This window comes from Orbicella franksi, chromosome 1 (genome assembly GCF_964199315.1).
Source record: "Orbicella franksi chromosome 1, jaOrbFran1.1, whole genome shotgun sequence".
Lineage (NCBI taxonomy): Eukaryota > Metazoa > Cnidaria > Anthozoa > Scleractinia > Merulinidae > Orbicella > Orbicella franksi.
In genome coordinates, this window is record NC_138145.1 from 23676185 (window position 1) to 23692755 (window position 16571).

Here is a 16571-nt window from a genome sequence, read left to right on the forward strand (position 1 = left end):
GGGGGGGGGGGTATCATTAGTTAATATGAGGGTTTTATTTTATAAACTAACTTCCTCACTTGATGTTTCTATTACCCATAGCTTTCAATCTCTACCCTCACTCCTGTTCTTAAGTGCTTTTGAACTTAGCGAATTTATTTGTAACAGCTACATGTATTTGGACATGTAACACTAAAGCCTTTCTAATTTAGTATTTCAGTGTTTTGTATATTTAGTAAAGTAAAGTAACACTTCTCAAACGTTGTCTTTTTTGTTCCACTCTGTACCAGTTTGAGTCATCTACTGCAGTAGCTACTTTGAACAAAAGAACACAAGAAGCTCTTGAATGGCATTGTCTTGCACTCTCTCTCTCTCCCTTTGAACAAGAATCTACTGGCAAAATTTTAACATGTGAAGAATATATCCAAGGATAAGATTTTTGATAAGTCTTTTTGTGTGTGTGTTGATGGAAGTAAAATACAATAAAATAAATGAACTTTATTTGACTGTTGAAAAGTGTGGTATTATTTCATTTCTCTAACAAAACCAGGTAACAAAACGAAAAGTAAACTACGTATAACGTAAAGCGATAAAGCACGTGCGCAATGTAACAAAATACTGATACCATACACTTTTATTCAACTGAAAGCTAAGAATGTACACAACAATATTTTCAGCATTAAGTCGGCAGAAAAATAAGAAAATCCAGCCTGGGCATGAAAAATATACATTCTTATTAAAAGTGAGTGTACTTCGGTGGCATTTCAGGCGGGTTTGGTCGAGCCATGGTTCGTATTTTGGTGAGACATAGTAGAACCAAAATACCGGCCATAGCGAGACCAAATCCCGGGACGGGGGAACTCCCAGATAAAAAAGACGGGGGTCCTCTGTTAGTTTTAAGGGGTTAAAAGAGCGGTTTTGGTGCCTCTTAGGGTGTTCCGCCTCAAAAGGTCCACAGCAGGAGCTTTTGCAGTACCTTTTAGGGTGTTGAACCGAAAAAATATGGCAGGAGGTAATGCTTTGTTTTAGAATTGGTATCTCTTAAGGGTGAAAAAAATTTCAAGCCACGCCCACAAAGCAGGATCTTGGTACCTCTTAGCGGTTCTTTTCAAAATTTCCGACGAACACCCCCGTCCTTTTATATGGGAGTTCCCCCCGGGGATCAAACGAGCCTGATACGCCGCTGAACCATACCAAAAACGGTACGATTAGCTATTTACCGTACCCAAATTCGGCCAAGTGTACATGATATCGTAGCCATATCAGGTCATATCACTCACAGATGATGTAGTGCATGCGCAAAACAAGAGACACAAATGTTCTGCTTACTGGGAGGTGACACGAAAAAAATGTAATAGGCACTGTAAACGTTTTCCAAAAGATGAATAACTTTTACAAAAAAAGTGGTTACCTCTATAATTTACGTTATGAAATGGAAGTGGCAAGCCTATTCAACACCTGCATAGTTTCTAGTTGTGAGGAAAAGCTATTTAGACTGAAGAAGAGAAAGGCTGTCAGAGATGCTAAAAGTGCTGTTGCATCGATTTTGTTATTAATGCCCAATGTTTTCCTGGACTCATTCCCCCAAGGAATTGCTGATGTCCTTCGTAGGGCGGCGGAAGTGGGGGATAGTGGGTGAGAATAAGCCTGTGTGGCCGGCGTTCAAAAGTGAGGGAGAGGGGGAAACTAACCACGGAAATAAAAAAAGACCTGAATTTGTTCCTTCTCAAGTTAACATTTATCTTTAAACTATGGTTTCGCCGTTTAAGGCAGTTTAAGTACTGGATTGTGAAAATGACTATTTCAGAATTCCTCTCAAGTTATTTTTAGGCATGGTACCATGGTACGTTCTTTCGCGGACCATGTTACCATGAGCGTCGCGTGGATGTTTTCGTTGAATGTGAAGACGCTTGTAAGCTGCTTGAGCTATCCATGTGAGCAGAATCCGCGTCAATGGATCGGCTATTTCTAGACGTTTCTGGGAATTCAGAAACTGGCAGGGCTCAACAAATAACTTGAGTGGGATTCATCATCGTCAAAGCTCCTAGCTCTCCTCTGGGAGAATAGGGACATTGACTTGTCTCCTCCAATCTGCTGTCTCTCGCAACGGTGACAGCTTCATTCCAAGTGCATGGCAAATCCCATCTTTTGCCTCTCTCCCTCTACAGGGATTACCTTGGGAGGGGACAAACACTGTTACCCTCCATCCTCTCTTGTCTTGCCATATTTTTTAAGGTATAGGCTGATCAGATTCCTTTGCCAAAGAAATCCCTCTCGATCTATTCATTTTATTGAAAAAAGATGATTGCTTGACTCATAATGAGAAAAACTGATAGGACACTAAACTCTTTTTCACGAAAACTAGTGAGCTCAGCTGTAAAGAAAACGCTCGATTTTCTTACTGCACGGCCACTGATACGCAGTTTAACAAACTGACGTCAGTTTTACATGCGTCTGTCCTGTTATTCATTATAAATTTCATCACAACATTGTCAAACTGAAGTAGCTTTGGATCCACGAAGCGATAGCCTACTTTGACAGGGTTGTGACGAAATTCATTGTCAATAACGAGACAGACGCGGTGGCCTCATGGCCTCATGGGTAGTGCGCTCGTCTCCGGATCGAGCGGTCCGGGTTCGAGCCCTGGCCGGGGACATTGTGTTGTGTTCTTGGGCAAGACACTTTACTCTCACAGTGCCTCTCTCCACCCAGGTGTATAAATGGGTACCGGCGAACTTAATGCTGGGGGTAACCCTGCGATGGACTAGCATCCCATCCAGGGGGGAGTAGAAATACTCCTAGTCGCTTCATGCTACAGAAACCGGGATAAGCTCCGGCCTGATGGGCCACTTGGCTCGTATGCAGACTTTACCTACTACTTTACTCGCTCATTGACACATCGCATAAATTATAAATTCATGTGTCTGTCCGTTCATTGACAATAAAAATTAGCCAATGAGCGCGCGAAGAATGTTTGCACTTGTCGTAAAAAACGATAACGAGCGCAATACTAAAGAATCACCCCAGAACTCTCACAGTCTGCACTTGTATACTGATTATGTTGCATCCTTGGAGACCCAGGGGCTGCTAGTGGGGACGATGCAATATTTTCGGCTGAGCTCGCTCGCCCGAAAACATCGCATCTAGCAGCCCCTGGGTCTCCGTGGATGATTATGTTGATGATTTACAGTAAAACTCCAACATTGAAGGCCTTCCACCAGTATATTAACCGTTAACATTGTCAACCTGATGTAATTTACAATGCAGGCTACTGCTATGCATAGCACCTATTGCAAGAGCTTTTCCGACATCGTAGGAAACGCGCAAGTGTTTTGGCTTCATTACAGAAACTTAGTTCTGAAAACTCTTATTAGGATCGACACATCAATGTGTTTTACGACACGGCTAAGTAAGCTCAGGGGGCCAATAATTAAAGTCAACCAGTCACAACTGCTGTGTTTATAACTGCGATGATCAATCACGTCTTCATATCTTTCTCCGCAGTTCAAATATATGAAATTTCATATATTCACTTGTATTCTTCACCATCTACCGGTATATTACGAACTCAAAATGTGACCAGCACCCAGTTGGCTTGATAGCTTAGTTGGTAGAGCTCTACACCGGTATCTCAGAGGTCATGGGTTCGAATCCCGTTCAGGCCTGAATTTTCTTCAGGCTTGAATTTCACACCGTTTAAGTTGTGTGTATTATTGCGATGATCAATCATGTACTCAGATTGCTCTTCTGTTGGCCCAAATTTTGTGCTGGACCGGGCACCGTCCCTGGCTTTTCTTTTAACAGCTTTAACTTTTCTATGAGAATTAACGACCATTAACTTCAATGTGAAACTGTCTTTTTCTTCAAAATCTATTTTCTTTCTTTTTTTCAAAAGCTAGCAGACGAGAGTAAAAGCAATTTGATCGGTTTTCAATCAGAATTGCGGGCTTGAAGTTTACGGTGTGTGCATGTGAACTGGCTGTTAGAGTAACAAGCGGGCGTGGCCTGACGGGAAGAAAGGAGTCATTTTTTTTCGAGTAGAGGAATGGGACGACATAGCAACATGGCGGTAAAGATCAGGAAGTTTTTGACGAACTATTTGTCGCCGTGAAACTTATTCACGGAGTTAAAAACTCATGGCAAGAACTGGAGGTAAGCCTGCAACTTTACTGTCCCTCGAAGCTATGAATGACGTATTTTTATCAGAGTGTTTGATACAGTTATAGTATTTTCATGGTATTTTCCCTCTGAACATGTGCCCCCGATGGACGGTCGAATTTAGCTCAAGGTTTCTCTGGTTTCTCTACTTTATAATTATGTTTGGTCTCTAATTGTTAATGATTGGGCCTGTTAGAAAGATAAGCTGTTTGTTAAAATTACAGGTACAGTGCATGTAAGATAGGAGAGGCAAGAACGTTTGCTGGCATGCATAGTTTTCTCGACAGAATTGGGGAATAATGCAACAAACGCATGCTTGAATGGTCCTTTTTGTTTTTCCCTCCACTGTTCCAGGCTCAGTCTTGACTCCTCACTTGCTGAAGAGCAGAACTGGTGAATTTGATCTTGAGAGCATCAGTTTTTTGGATCTCAGTGGAATGGGTAGGTACAAGAAGCACATAGTAGCTCAAAGTACAGGTACTTGTAGTGGAATGTGGATAGAAGACCCAGCTTGAGAGTTGGAGGTTTCATTCATCACAGTATCTACCAACTAAATATAGAGATGTGGAAAATATGCATGTTTGCACATAACGAGAACCATGAATTTCCCAGTTTCCCAAGTGAACACTCCCCAGACCATTTATAATTTATGACATACATGTATGTGTGTTTATTACAATAGAGAGATATAACATAATTATGCAATGCTGGAATGGTAAACCCTTGTATTTTCTCAGCGTACACATGAAGCTTTACACAAGTGAGTATAGCGAGAAAATACAAATATACAAGGACAGAAATTATGTAACAAAATGCAATGTGTTCTCTAGGTTTACAGGACGTCAGCTGTATAAGTGACTGTATGGGACTGCTGCACCTGGATCTTGCCAAAAATAATATTTCTGATCTGAAGGATTTGGGTAGGTTTAGAATTTTACATGTACAGTGTATATATAGTCAAACCAGAGTTCCACAAGCAGATACTCTTGGAGCATGAAAAGTGCTTGTAGGAGGTGTCTGCTTTATGGTAGGTTAAATATGTACATGTGCATGTACTTGTTTGTATGTGGGTGGAACCTTGACTAAGTGTCAACCTATCGAAGGCATGTAATTTCAGTAGGTGTCTGTTAGTAGAGGTTGGACAGTACATATCAGTGAAAAATGGCCTGTCTACAGAAATGGATGTTCTGTGTACAAGTATGTACACTTGTTTGGAAACTGTGGTAGTACATGATTGTATAATCATGTAATTTTTTAAAGTTCTGCAGACACTGTCAATACATGTACAAACATGGGAGACAATTGTTTTTGTATTCTCAGTGAAGTTGCTAGTAGTTTTGACACTATTGAGAAGCAGTTTCTGTCCTGTTTTTATTGTTCTTATGGTACTCATCAGTGGATAGAGACCATAATAATTTGGTACATTGAGCACTGATATTTGCTAAAGATTTACCATGTTACACATGTACAATTGTACTGAATTTATTCAGAGAACTTGCATGTACTTCTAATAGAACATGTTGTAGCTGGATACTAGTGGCTAGACCAGACTAACATGTAAGAGAGCAAAATTTGTTATACTGGGAACACATTGATTTGTTACTTTCAAGAAATGTTGAAAACAACCATTTGCATGTACATATTTCTGAATGAGAGAGATTAATGCAGTCATAGTTGATCTCTTCTTTGATTTAGAACTCTTTTGTAAATTTGTGCTCCAATGTTCATTTCAGGTGAGCTGGAGCTGCTGGAAACCTTGAATGTTTCTTGTAACAAGTTGTCTTCCCTTGGTAAGTGTTAGAAAGACACACAGTGATAAGTTGCCAAGCGTAATTACCCTTATGCACTGTGTATGCATGTGTAAACAGGTGCTATTACACATAATTTATACGTATCTACAAATCATATATGATGTATATACATTCAGTACTACAGTCACATGCAGTAATTTTGGTATTTTGATTGGCTGATAGCATGCCATGTCATGCCATGGTTTTTTTTTTTGCCCACTGTAAAAAGTCTGCATACAAGCCAAGTGACCCATCAGGCCAGTGCTTATCTCCAGTTTCTGGAGAATGAAGCGGCTAGGAGTTTTTCTACCCCCCCCCCCTGGATACTAGCCCATTGCAGGGTTACCCCAGGCATTAAATTTGCTGTACCTATTAATTCTATACACCTGGGTGGAGCAGTGTTTCCTCCAGAGCACGCCATTGAGAGAATCCCGCGTTACAATCAGAGATGGCCCCCAGAAAAACAAAAAAAGGGCCAATTTGGCCCTTTTCTTTTACAAGACTGCAGGCTTAACACATGCATAATATTTTAAAGCCATCCCAGGGCTCAAAATTGTGATCGATACAGTCGCCAATGCAACAAGCATTTCATCCTTGGCAACCAAAAGTCCTGGTTTAGTCGCCATAATTCTTGGTTTTCAACAGTCATGTGATCAAAACTAAAAATCGTAACCATTCAATAATTAAATTCAAGAATCTGGGATATGATAGATGATTGCTATATAAACAACCTCACCAAGAATCAGGTTTCTGCTGTTTTTCATTCGCTTGTTATTTGCAGAAGTGTGTCACCCAAATTTATAGAGCTTTGTATGGAGACGCCATGTTTGTGCCGTTTGGAGGGGCACAAACATGGCGACCGTAAAATAACAAAAACATCTGTCGTTCAGTTTTGCCATTGAAACGAAAATTCTTACTCGAGCTGCAACGCATTGAAATAAATGCTTCTTCTAGTGCAAGCACCATTTATTTAGCAAAAACTAAAGCGATAACTCATCTTTTGACCTATGCGACAGTCTTTGTGGGCCACCATTTTCATGTCACGCAACTTTGGCAAAAGCTTGGAGTGTTCTATTACAAAAAGAACTCTGTTGAGCTAAAACATCGCCAAACATCACATTCCTGTAGGGTCTTTTATCTGATGAAATTAAAACCTCAGAAGGAAAGATAATTTCTAATTTTGGAATTTGACCGTGTCACATGAAAACCAAGAATATGGCATAATGGCAACTACATTTCTCTGTGTTGACGATCAATAATGGTTATTTTGTCACATTATGTCCTTGTATAAAAATCATATTGAAAGATCTTTGTTTCTAAAACAGTCAACATAAGAAAAGAAGTCAATCCATCCTTTTGCTCTGCCCTATTGATTCTCTCATATCGGAAAACTTCCAAAAGACTGACCATGTTTGAAATTGCCCTATAATGCATTGCAAACCCTTGACCATTGACTACGTCACGTAGGCCTAAGGATTGTTCTCTTGTAATGCACAGATCCTTCATACTAGTATCTGATTCAAAAGAAACTTTATTGAGTAGAAACCCTTCAAAAAGCACTTACTATTAAATTTTATCATAGATCCTAATAAACTGCTTTATTTTCCTTGGTACCCTGACACATTTTTTCCTTCTGTAGCTTTCAATTTAGTGACCCCTTTCCTAAAAAACTGGCCCCTAAAAAAGATCTTCTGCGGCCACTTTGGCCCTCAAGTAAAATTTTCTGGCTGAAACACTGGTGGAGAGACACTATGAGAGTAAAGTTTCTTACCTAAGAACACAACACAATATCCTTGGCTTGGTCTCAAACCCGAACCGCCAGATCTGTATCAAGCGAACTAACCATGAGGCCACCAGCCTCGCACTGTATAGGCAACATATAATGGAGAATTTTTAATCGAAAATACAGGTAAATTCTGTGCACTGAAGGTGTGCAATGGGAAACTAAAAGTTGATTATTTTTAGATGGAGTTGAGGACCTTTCAAATCTATCCTCTTTAAATTTGTCAGGCAACATGATAAGAAGGTAAGAGAAAGGAAACATATTTATGTTGTACTGCTCTTAGAATTTTTATATCACAGTCTGTATTTAGTGAACAGCATCTGTTTATTGTGACTGTAAAAGTTACTTGCTCATTTACATCTGCAGTATACATAAATTATGTATTGCAAGTCTGTTAAGTAGATTTGTAGCAGACATGAAAATGACGTCTTGAGAATTGTGAATTTGTTTGGTTGTGTCATATAGGGCATATATGTGTAGTGGATGGGCATCTTTTGAAAAAAATAATGTATATGTACACATCCTGCTATGCTATGTTCAAAGAATAGTCAAGTTGTACAGTAAAAGTACAATTACAGTGATATATACAGTATTCCCTTTAATAATAATAAAAGTACCAATGCTAGATGAATAGAGACAAACCTGTCTATTGTGGCTATGCTGAGAAAGAATTTGACTGGCCATTGTAGAAAGGTTAACTTTTAAAGGTTTCACTTGGAATAAAAAGTATGAATTTAAACACAGGATTTGGATGAAAACTCCTGGCTGTTAAGGAGAGGTGGCAGTTAGTACAGGTTTGAAGCTACCCTTTAATTCCATATCATGGAGTGATCAAGTTTTAATTTCTCATTTCAATACCAATATATTTTCGACAAAACAGGTGATGAGAATAAAGAAAACCATCATCTATATTGCCTTGATATAACACCAAATTCTCAGAACTGACATTAAGAGAACCAATGACTGCCAGTAAGAAGAATTGTGACATTCTGAACCTGGGACTAGATGGGTTAAATACTAGAATATTTATTTTAAATCAGGTTTTTTTAAAATCCATAATTTTTGTTTACATTTTGCAGTATCGACAGCCTGTCATGTTTAACAAAACTGGAGAACTTGAAAGTGTTGAGACTTCATGACTCCATACAGGGTTTTTCCAATCCTGGTAAGAAATTAATTTCAGTATATTTGATGCTTGTTAACCGCTGTGCAGACGTGGCCACTTGTATATGATTGTGCATCTACCAGACTGTACATTTTTTGTGTGTGTGTGGAAATGTATCCTTTTTTGATACACATAAACCTATATACAACACAATGCAATAAACTATAATTTTAATAGTTCCAAAATTAATACATTTTAAGCTATAGTAAATGAAAATAAAGAGAGATTTAATAATAATAATAATGACTTAACCAGAGTAGACCAAAGCGGGAGCATCATTGCATGTAAATTTTGATTGAAATTTTCTAGCCTGTACTTAGAGGAGATTTTGCTGACAAAATCTGTGATGAGAAGAGAATTATTGTGTAACTTATTTGACAAGAAATCTTTCGTAAAAAACAGTCTGAAAAGGTATGTTCTATCAAATCTTGTTCTCCACAATACAGGTAGTCACTCTTGTCTTTGATATGAAATCTATGGAGCTCTTTTTTTGTTACAACTATTCGATGGAGAAATTTGAAGTGAAAATCCCTCACCTTATTTTCTCTGGAAACCTGTTTAATCGATATAAAATTTTTTCCCCATTGTTTTGCATGCACTGGCATAGATTTACATGTACTCCATTTAGTTGGTCCAGTATGTGGACCATTATTAACTTGCTTGTTCGATAACCAGTAGAAATCCTGTACCTTGGCAGTTTCAAAGTTTACCTTCGTTGAACTATCAAGATCAAAAATTGAGTGGGTTTGTAGACTGTACATAGAAATTTGAATTTAACAAAAGATGTGCATGTAACAAAAAACCATAAATATCCTGGTTAACAAAATAACATACACTTTAAATGTAAAGAACTCACATGTGATTGTACAGGACTGTATTTGTCTAAATTATCACTTTCACTGCACTTTCAAATCATGATACATGTACATTGTACAGCACATGTAAAAGTTTAAGTACATGTATGTTGATTTCTTTGTTTTGAGCTGTGTTAATGTTTTTGTTTTTACAGTTTGTGTATCTGAAGAGAATTACAAGAAATCTGTTTGTGACCTTCTACCTAAACTCAAGACTCTTGATGGTGAGTTATGAGTGAACTGTGTACTTGTGTTACAGTCTTAACTACCAAAATATACTGTAAATTAATTTCATTTGTAACATGTCTGGGTGAGTGCTGATTAACAAGAGAAATCCTTTGTCTGGAAATCTAAGAACACGGTGAAGGTTCCTATTCACTATAACTGCTGTTTCTTTAGGTGAACGAGTCAGTGGAAAGGGTGCTGACTTGTATGAGATATGTTATGAACTTGATGCCCTACTCACCGGTAATAATTAATTTTTACTGGTGCATGATCAGTACACCTACTATGTGTACCTTTGACCCACGAGGCTTCACTCACATTGTCATAGCCCTTTGCATGTACCTTAAATGCTAGGTGTTACTGTACTAATATCATGGATGACAAATTACTCCTTAATTTTGGCACAAAATTTCAGCATTAATTTACAATTTCACGCACGAAATTACAAAATTGCCATGGTAACATTTGATGCAGAATTTCTCAATAAAATAAAGAGGTCAAAACCTCATGATTGTAAGCATAATTTCTCACCAACTACAGGTATATTAAAAAGATGATCAAATGGTATATTCCTAAGCCTAAGGAGGCCTTTTGCAACCCATGGGGTAACAAGGACAGATGGTGATGATGAATTTGCCTAAAAATTCCCTGAAAACAATTTTACTGCTATCTGTCTTCTTGTTCTCCTTATTTAGGTAGCATTTTCAGCATTGTAAACAAATAAAAATTCATTGGTTCGTTTAAAGCCATGAAGGCTCTTTCACTTTTTAAACGATATTTTTTCTCATCTTGTCAGATAATGATTTACAATCTGAACATGGAGTTGCTCTCAAGACAATGCCGTGGAACACACGTAAGAATTCAAACAAAGTGATTTCTTACTACACAAGCACCTTCCTAAGAGCTGCCGTGAATATAATAGAAAATCTGAGGCTGTATTCTCATCTTCATCTGCCAATTTTAAGGTCTATAGCATTCAATTTCAGGCAAACAGTCCTCCATCCACTTGAACTGAACATCATGATTTTTTCACCACCATTTTGGACAAACATGGTAGCTTTAATGTCCACAATGTCTTCATATTAAGTGGGTTAGTTCGACAAAAAAAATTAATGTATGGGCTTACAGCACACCAAGACTCAAAGCTGTCTGTAACAAGCAGGTGTCCATATAAGGCAGCTGGCTGAGTGTTAACTGTCAGGTTCATCTGTAACATAATGTACCTGTTCTCTAATGCTATTAGTTTCATGCTATTGGAGTGAAGTTTCTTTGCTTTATAATTTGTGTTAATCGGATATAAGGGGTTCCTCTTTGCATGCATGAAGCAATGCTCTGGTACAGTGTATTTTCTCATATTTTGAACTGGAAAAAGTTGCACTTGTAGCTAATGGATGATGTTATTTGTAATCCTACAGAAAAGCTCCTGTCATCTAACACTTTGGTAGAGGATAGGAGCGTAGAGGAAGCAGAGAAGGGATTTAGAGGTAAGCTGTGTTTGCAGCGAGTTCTCCATCTTTGTACACTGTATGTGCAGAAATTGATCCTATTTACCTATGAATTGATTCATAAAATTTGACTTAAGCAAGCTCGTTCAAGACTTGATTATTTCAAGTTTGTAAACGCTAAGTAATGTAGATTGTTGTCAAGGTAGCATAATAATGTCATGTGGACGGTCATTTATTAGAACAACTTTGTCATTGCACTTGCCCTGACTGGTCAATCACATCCATTCATGTACAACAAATGTTGTGACTATTGTTTGTTAGTCACTATCTGCGATACCACGCACGCTTTTATCGGTCAAAAACCACTAGCCTGCTTACCAAGTGTTCCTGTATGGAAGAAGAGTTTCTCCACATTCTGGCTCTGCATGGTCAGAGACAGAGATGAAAGAAGTTGTCTAAGTAGGCTATTACCTGTAGAGGCAAAATTGTCCTTAGTAATATAAGCAGGTGTCAGCCAAATTATGAATACACATTTAAAGAAAAGACACACACCCTTAAATTTGGAAGACATGTTTCGCAAAATAATGTTTAATTTTTGTGATTAAAACACAATATCTGAATTTTGTGAATGACAATTTACTAATGTACACATGTGCAACTAACTTAGGGTCCACCACTGACTAGAGAAAAAGAAATACAGAAAGTGCACTCTGTTGCTTAAATTCATTAGAACTTTCTCTAGTTTATAACGGCCAGTTCTAATGAGAGCATGGTATATTTCTTGCATTGTATGACTATGAGTTTTAGCATACTTGAGTAATACTTTGTAAAACCACTTTTGTAATGAGTGACAATGACAAGAACATTACATGATTCTTACATTGCATAAGTTATAGTCTACGTGGATAATTCATAGATAAACTACTTTTTATTCATCATCTACTTTTATGATCAGTGGTAATAATATTGTAATGACAACCTGTATTAAAAGAAAAGGTTAAGTGTAGCAGATTTTGAATTATATTTTTGCAAGTGTTTTTCAGTTGTAATTTCATATTCTGAACTTTTAACCATGCACAATTGAACATGATATGAATTCTGAATAGTTACAGTAATTAATTAATTAATTGATTGTCACTTATAAATTGATTATTATGCCATTTTGCAATAGTGACCTTTTCGCACAGTGCCCAGTGTCCAAGTGTATCGTCACTTCAATAATCTCAGTGGATAGTGATATGCAAATCAAAGTAGATTTCATGGTTGCTTTTTCCCCCAAGATTCTTGAATTTTACGATAGCAAATACTTGAAGAGCACTTAACGGAAATAAGATGGCATCATAAGGATTGACAATAACACTGTTTACCATTTTTCGAAGAGCATTTGCACAGAGCAGTACACTCCTTTACCATCGCACCTCACAACCATTCACCCAGAATATCAAGATATTCATACGTTCCGTCACTTAGCATGCACAAAGAGAGTATCTTTCTTCCGGTCGTGGTTGACGTAACCAGCCCTTAGCTATCTCTCGTCAATCTTCCCGCACTTTCTGTTCGCACTTTTCCTGCACTTTGCTTGTTCGCCATAACACCTCGGCCCTAAAGTCCTGTAATTTGTGTGTTTTCAGATGTGATATTGCAGTGTAAGAAGATCAACGAGGATGCCGATAAGGCCATCAATAATGCCAAAGAAGCCCTGTGGAACTAGTGACTATAATAGTTACTCAGCTAATTGTTTCGGCCGGCTTGAGGCTCCAGACTGTTGTGTTGCGGTATTCACTGCTGAAACAAGAACTGCTCACATTTCTGAAGTGCAACAAGAGCTTTGCTTTGCTTCGGATGTCGCTTGAGTTTCCCACCGTTGTGTTTGTATCCTGCACATTGCATGACACAACAAAGGCAGTTCCTTTGTTACCCGAAACTGAAGAAAGAAGCTGTAGCTAAATTCTTTTGAGAACTTCAATCTGTTTTGACGTTGCGTTCACGTGTTGTGAAGATGTAAAAATAACCAAGAAAGGCTTCCTCAAAGAGTGGACTTCGTCATTCACATTAATGTACAGCATTGGATTAGACATGTTATTCTGTCTACTCGCAAGATGAACGTCGAATTTCTCGTTGCTGTTTATGCTCAGTTCTTTTGTTTTCAGAGGTGATCAAATCCTTCGTTTTACAACCTGAGCACTTGAATTTAATGGTGAAGAGAGCTTGAAATCGATCACAGCTCTTGATCAAAGGGTTGAGCTGCATTAAACACTGATTTCAGCGTGCAAATTCTCCCTGCTTCCTGTAGTAGTTTTCATAGAATACCAGTTAAGAGAATATATTGTAGATTAAGAGCATTGATCTTTTTCATTGGAAAATAGAAAATTCAAGTTGCTGTATTGTATGCCACACTTTGTATAGGCGATGTTAAATGAAAGTAGTGTAAATGTTGAGTCAGTAATACTATGGAGAAAGTTCTCCGCACTGTTTGAATGTTCTGTTTTGGTAAATGTTGTGTATACTTCACCCAGCGGCTGTGCCTTTGTTGGCGTAGCAACCATTTTGAATTTCAAAAGCGCGACCAGTTGGTGCAAAGTCTGGAACTAAAAAATTCCGAGGCTCGAGGAGCCAAAACATTCACAAAATTTTGGTTTGGAGGAAAATGGTAAACGTTTATTCCCGGAAAAATGGGCACTTTGAGATCTTAAGTAGAAGTCAGTTCCTTTTCTTTCAGAAATTTTTCTGTGGGGCGAACCAAAAAAGTGTTTACGTTTTCTTCCGAGCCAAAATTTCTGGTAGTTTTAACTAAATTTAGTAGTTTTAACTACCAGAAATTTCTGAGTTCAGTCTTGAAAGACTGAACTCAGAAAATTCAGTAATTCTCGAACATACGATCGCCTGCAGAGAGCGATACACACTGACTGAGCAATTTTTTTTAATTACAATGGCCTCGACAAAGAAGCTGAGATAATTAACGCTGGTAAGATTTCCAGCTTGATGCTGTTAAAGATGCTGCTATATTTTGTAACCACAACTAGCTGCCAGATGCTAGTCTTGCCAGTACTCCGAGCTCTTTTTTCCATTGACAGCGCGTGCAGAGACGTTTTTGAAAATGATAACGCGTAATGCAAACGCGCGCGAGACGCATTCACGTGCGCGTGAACTGTTCAACGACTTTCCCGTCACAATCGACTGTGAAAGTCAAGTTTTAAAAGTCGTCCAGCCGCTGCTATTTTGAAGAAACAATATGGATATTCTACCAGGTGAAGTAGTAGCACGGATACTATCTTATCTCCATCCGATATATGAAGACCTTCCATGATATTGCACGATATGTCGAGGGTGGCAGCGTATCATTCAAAATACCGGACTTCTGTGGAGACACATCCACTTACAGGACGATCGAGACGCGCGACAGGACTTCGAGGATGATTATGTGAGTATATTGTGCCTGTGTTTTAAAAGATATGGTCATTTAATGCAGTGCATCAGAGCAGAAGATCAAACGTTTTTCACTCGCGTTGAAGTAAGACGATTACTTACGGTGCTTCCGAACTTGACGAGGCTTGATGTCCCGGTGCTGTCTTTGACTAGAGTTTTCGCACAGTCTTTGAAACGTGCGCCAGTGTTAAAGTTCTTGACCATAGATGACTACAGAGCGCATGTGAGAAGACGTTTGCAGGTTGGCCACCGACGCCTTCGTATCCACAAGCGTGGAATACGGGTGTGGGATTTGCGAGTCCTTGCTCGGCAGTTTACTTCTTTGGAATCCTTGAATTTAAGTATCAACATATTCAAACTTTGTCGGCACGGAATTGTTCCAGTGCTAGATAAACTTAACCTGAAAGAGCTGAATCTTGAATGTGCTCCTTACGGCATGGACGAACTTCTCATTGAGGACATTGCGTCTCTTCCTCCGATCAAAGCTCTGATGAACTCTCGTCACTCCTCCACTCTTGCAAGCCTTGATTTACACTATCTTCCTGTAAGTGTCGCGGACCTGGTGAGTTATGTGGAAAATTTCAAGTGTTTGAAGCAGCTTTTTGTGGCTGTTACAGACGTAACGAACAATACCGCGTCAGATTCGTTAGTTCTTAAATCGGATAGCCTCGCAACGCTGTTTCTAACTGGTTTACCAAGTATAAATGTGACGAGTTTAAAGTGTGTACTTCCTAGCTTAGAAGTTCTTCTCATTTCGGAATGTCATTATCTGACCTCGGTCAAAGTCCATGTGACAAATGTCCTCTCTTTTATTCTTCAAGGAAACTGTGTCCTGTCTAAAATCAAAGCTTGTTACAAGAGCATTCATGACTTACTGATGTACGAATGCCCCGCCTTTGAGGCAGAGTCGTTTCTCGATTTCTTGTCGGAGTGTTCGAACATTAAACAAATGGAGCTTTCCGTCGATTGGAGTGTCATTGAATTGGACCGAGAGCACTGCGGTAGCCTTAGACAGCTGACAATCCGTGACATATCCACGAGTCTCTCAAAGCTCAAAGTCGTCTGTCCCAAACTGGAATACTTCAAATGTTCTGGAGACGTATGTCCTGAAAAACACTGAAACAACAGACACATGGCCGGCAGCGATATGGAGATCTGGGCCGATTCTCTGAAGAAGTGTCAAATTTCCGATGTTGGATGCGCCAAGTCAAGTACAAGTCAAGTTCGAGCCCTAATGAACTTCAAGTCAACTTTTCTTTCTTTCATTCACATTTCCTTTTTTATGATATCGTTTGACTATAATATTGTTATTGTAAAAAATATATATTTTCAGTAAGGTTTGGCACAAAACAGTTTTCCATTGCCAAGGCAACTGCTAACTTAAGATTAGTGTTTTCGTTTTGCACTTTGAAATAATGTAAGCTTAAATCTACCCCTATTCCTCATTGAACCATGCCATCTATTAATTTTGCAGTGCTCTTCATACAGAAGAAAAATATGTTAGATATGATCATTCAGATGAAATAAATACATGTTAGTGTGTACAGAAAAACAATGCCCTCCACCAATTTGACTACAAAAAGAATGGGTTGGAATCCTTTTTTTCTTCTATGGGTTCCCTGGGGATGCAACAAGATGGTACTTGATGGCCGAAAATCCTAATATTTTCATTCTCCACATCAGTTTCAACAGTGTTGAGTTAACACAGAATCTATGCCTTAGTTGTAATCAATTAATAGGGGTTGA

At 38.5% G+C, this 16571-nt stretch overlaps 2 protein-coding genes across 10 annotated transcripts; both read left to right on the plus strand.

Annotated features, from left to right (window-relative positions):
- Positions 1–4: 4 nt before the first annotated feature.
- LOC145478748 (leucine-rich repeat-containing protein 61-like) lies at positions 5–13119 on the plus strand. Of its 9 annotated transcripts, none has more exons than XR_014048329.1 (10): positions 5–4578; positions 4968–5057; positions 5871–5927; positions 7893–7953; positions 8790–8875; positions 9885–9953; positions 10129–10197; positions 10751–10919; positions 11370–11438; positions 13031–13119. XR_014048329.1 is itself a non-coding variant. In XM_081456910.1 (10 exons), the coding sequence occupies exons 1-10, from the start codon at positions 4458–4460 to the stop codon at positions 13108–13110; spliced, it is 759 nt and encodes a 252-aa protein (XP_081313036.1). In that variant the 5' UTR covers positions 5–4457; the 3' UTR covers positions 13111–13117. The 9 variants fall into 9 exon arrangements, 8 of the variants coding, with proteins under 8 accessions (XP_081313036.1, XP_081313029.1, XP_081313045.1 ...); XM_081456910.1 differs by having other exon boundaries at positions 10751–10807; positions 13031–13117; XM_081456903.1 differs by lacking the exon at positions 13031–13119 and having other exon boundaries at positions 10751–10807; positions 11370–11530.
- A 1743-nt stretch (positions 13120–14862) lies between these two features.
- On the plus strand, positions 14863–15945 carry LOC145478666 (uncharacterized). The gene has a single exon (XM_081456765.1). It carries the CDS (start codon positions 14863–14865, stop codon positions 15943–15945), a length of 1083 nt encoding a protein of 360 aa, XP_081312891.1.
- The last annotated feature ends 626 nt before the right edge of the window (positions 15946–16571 follow it).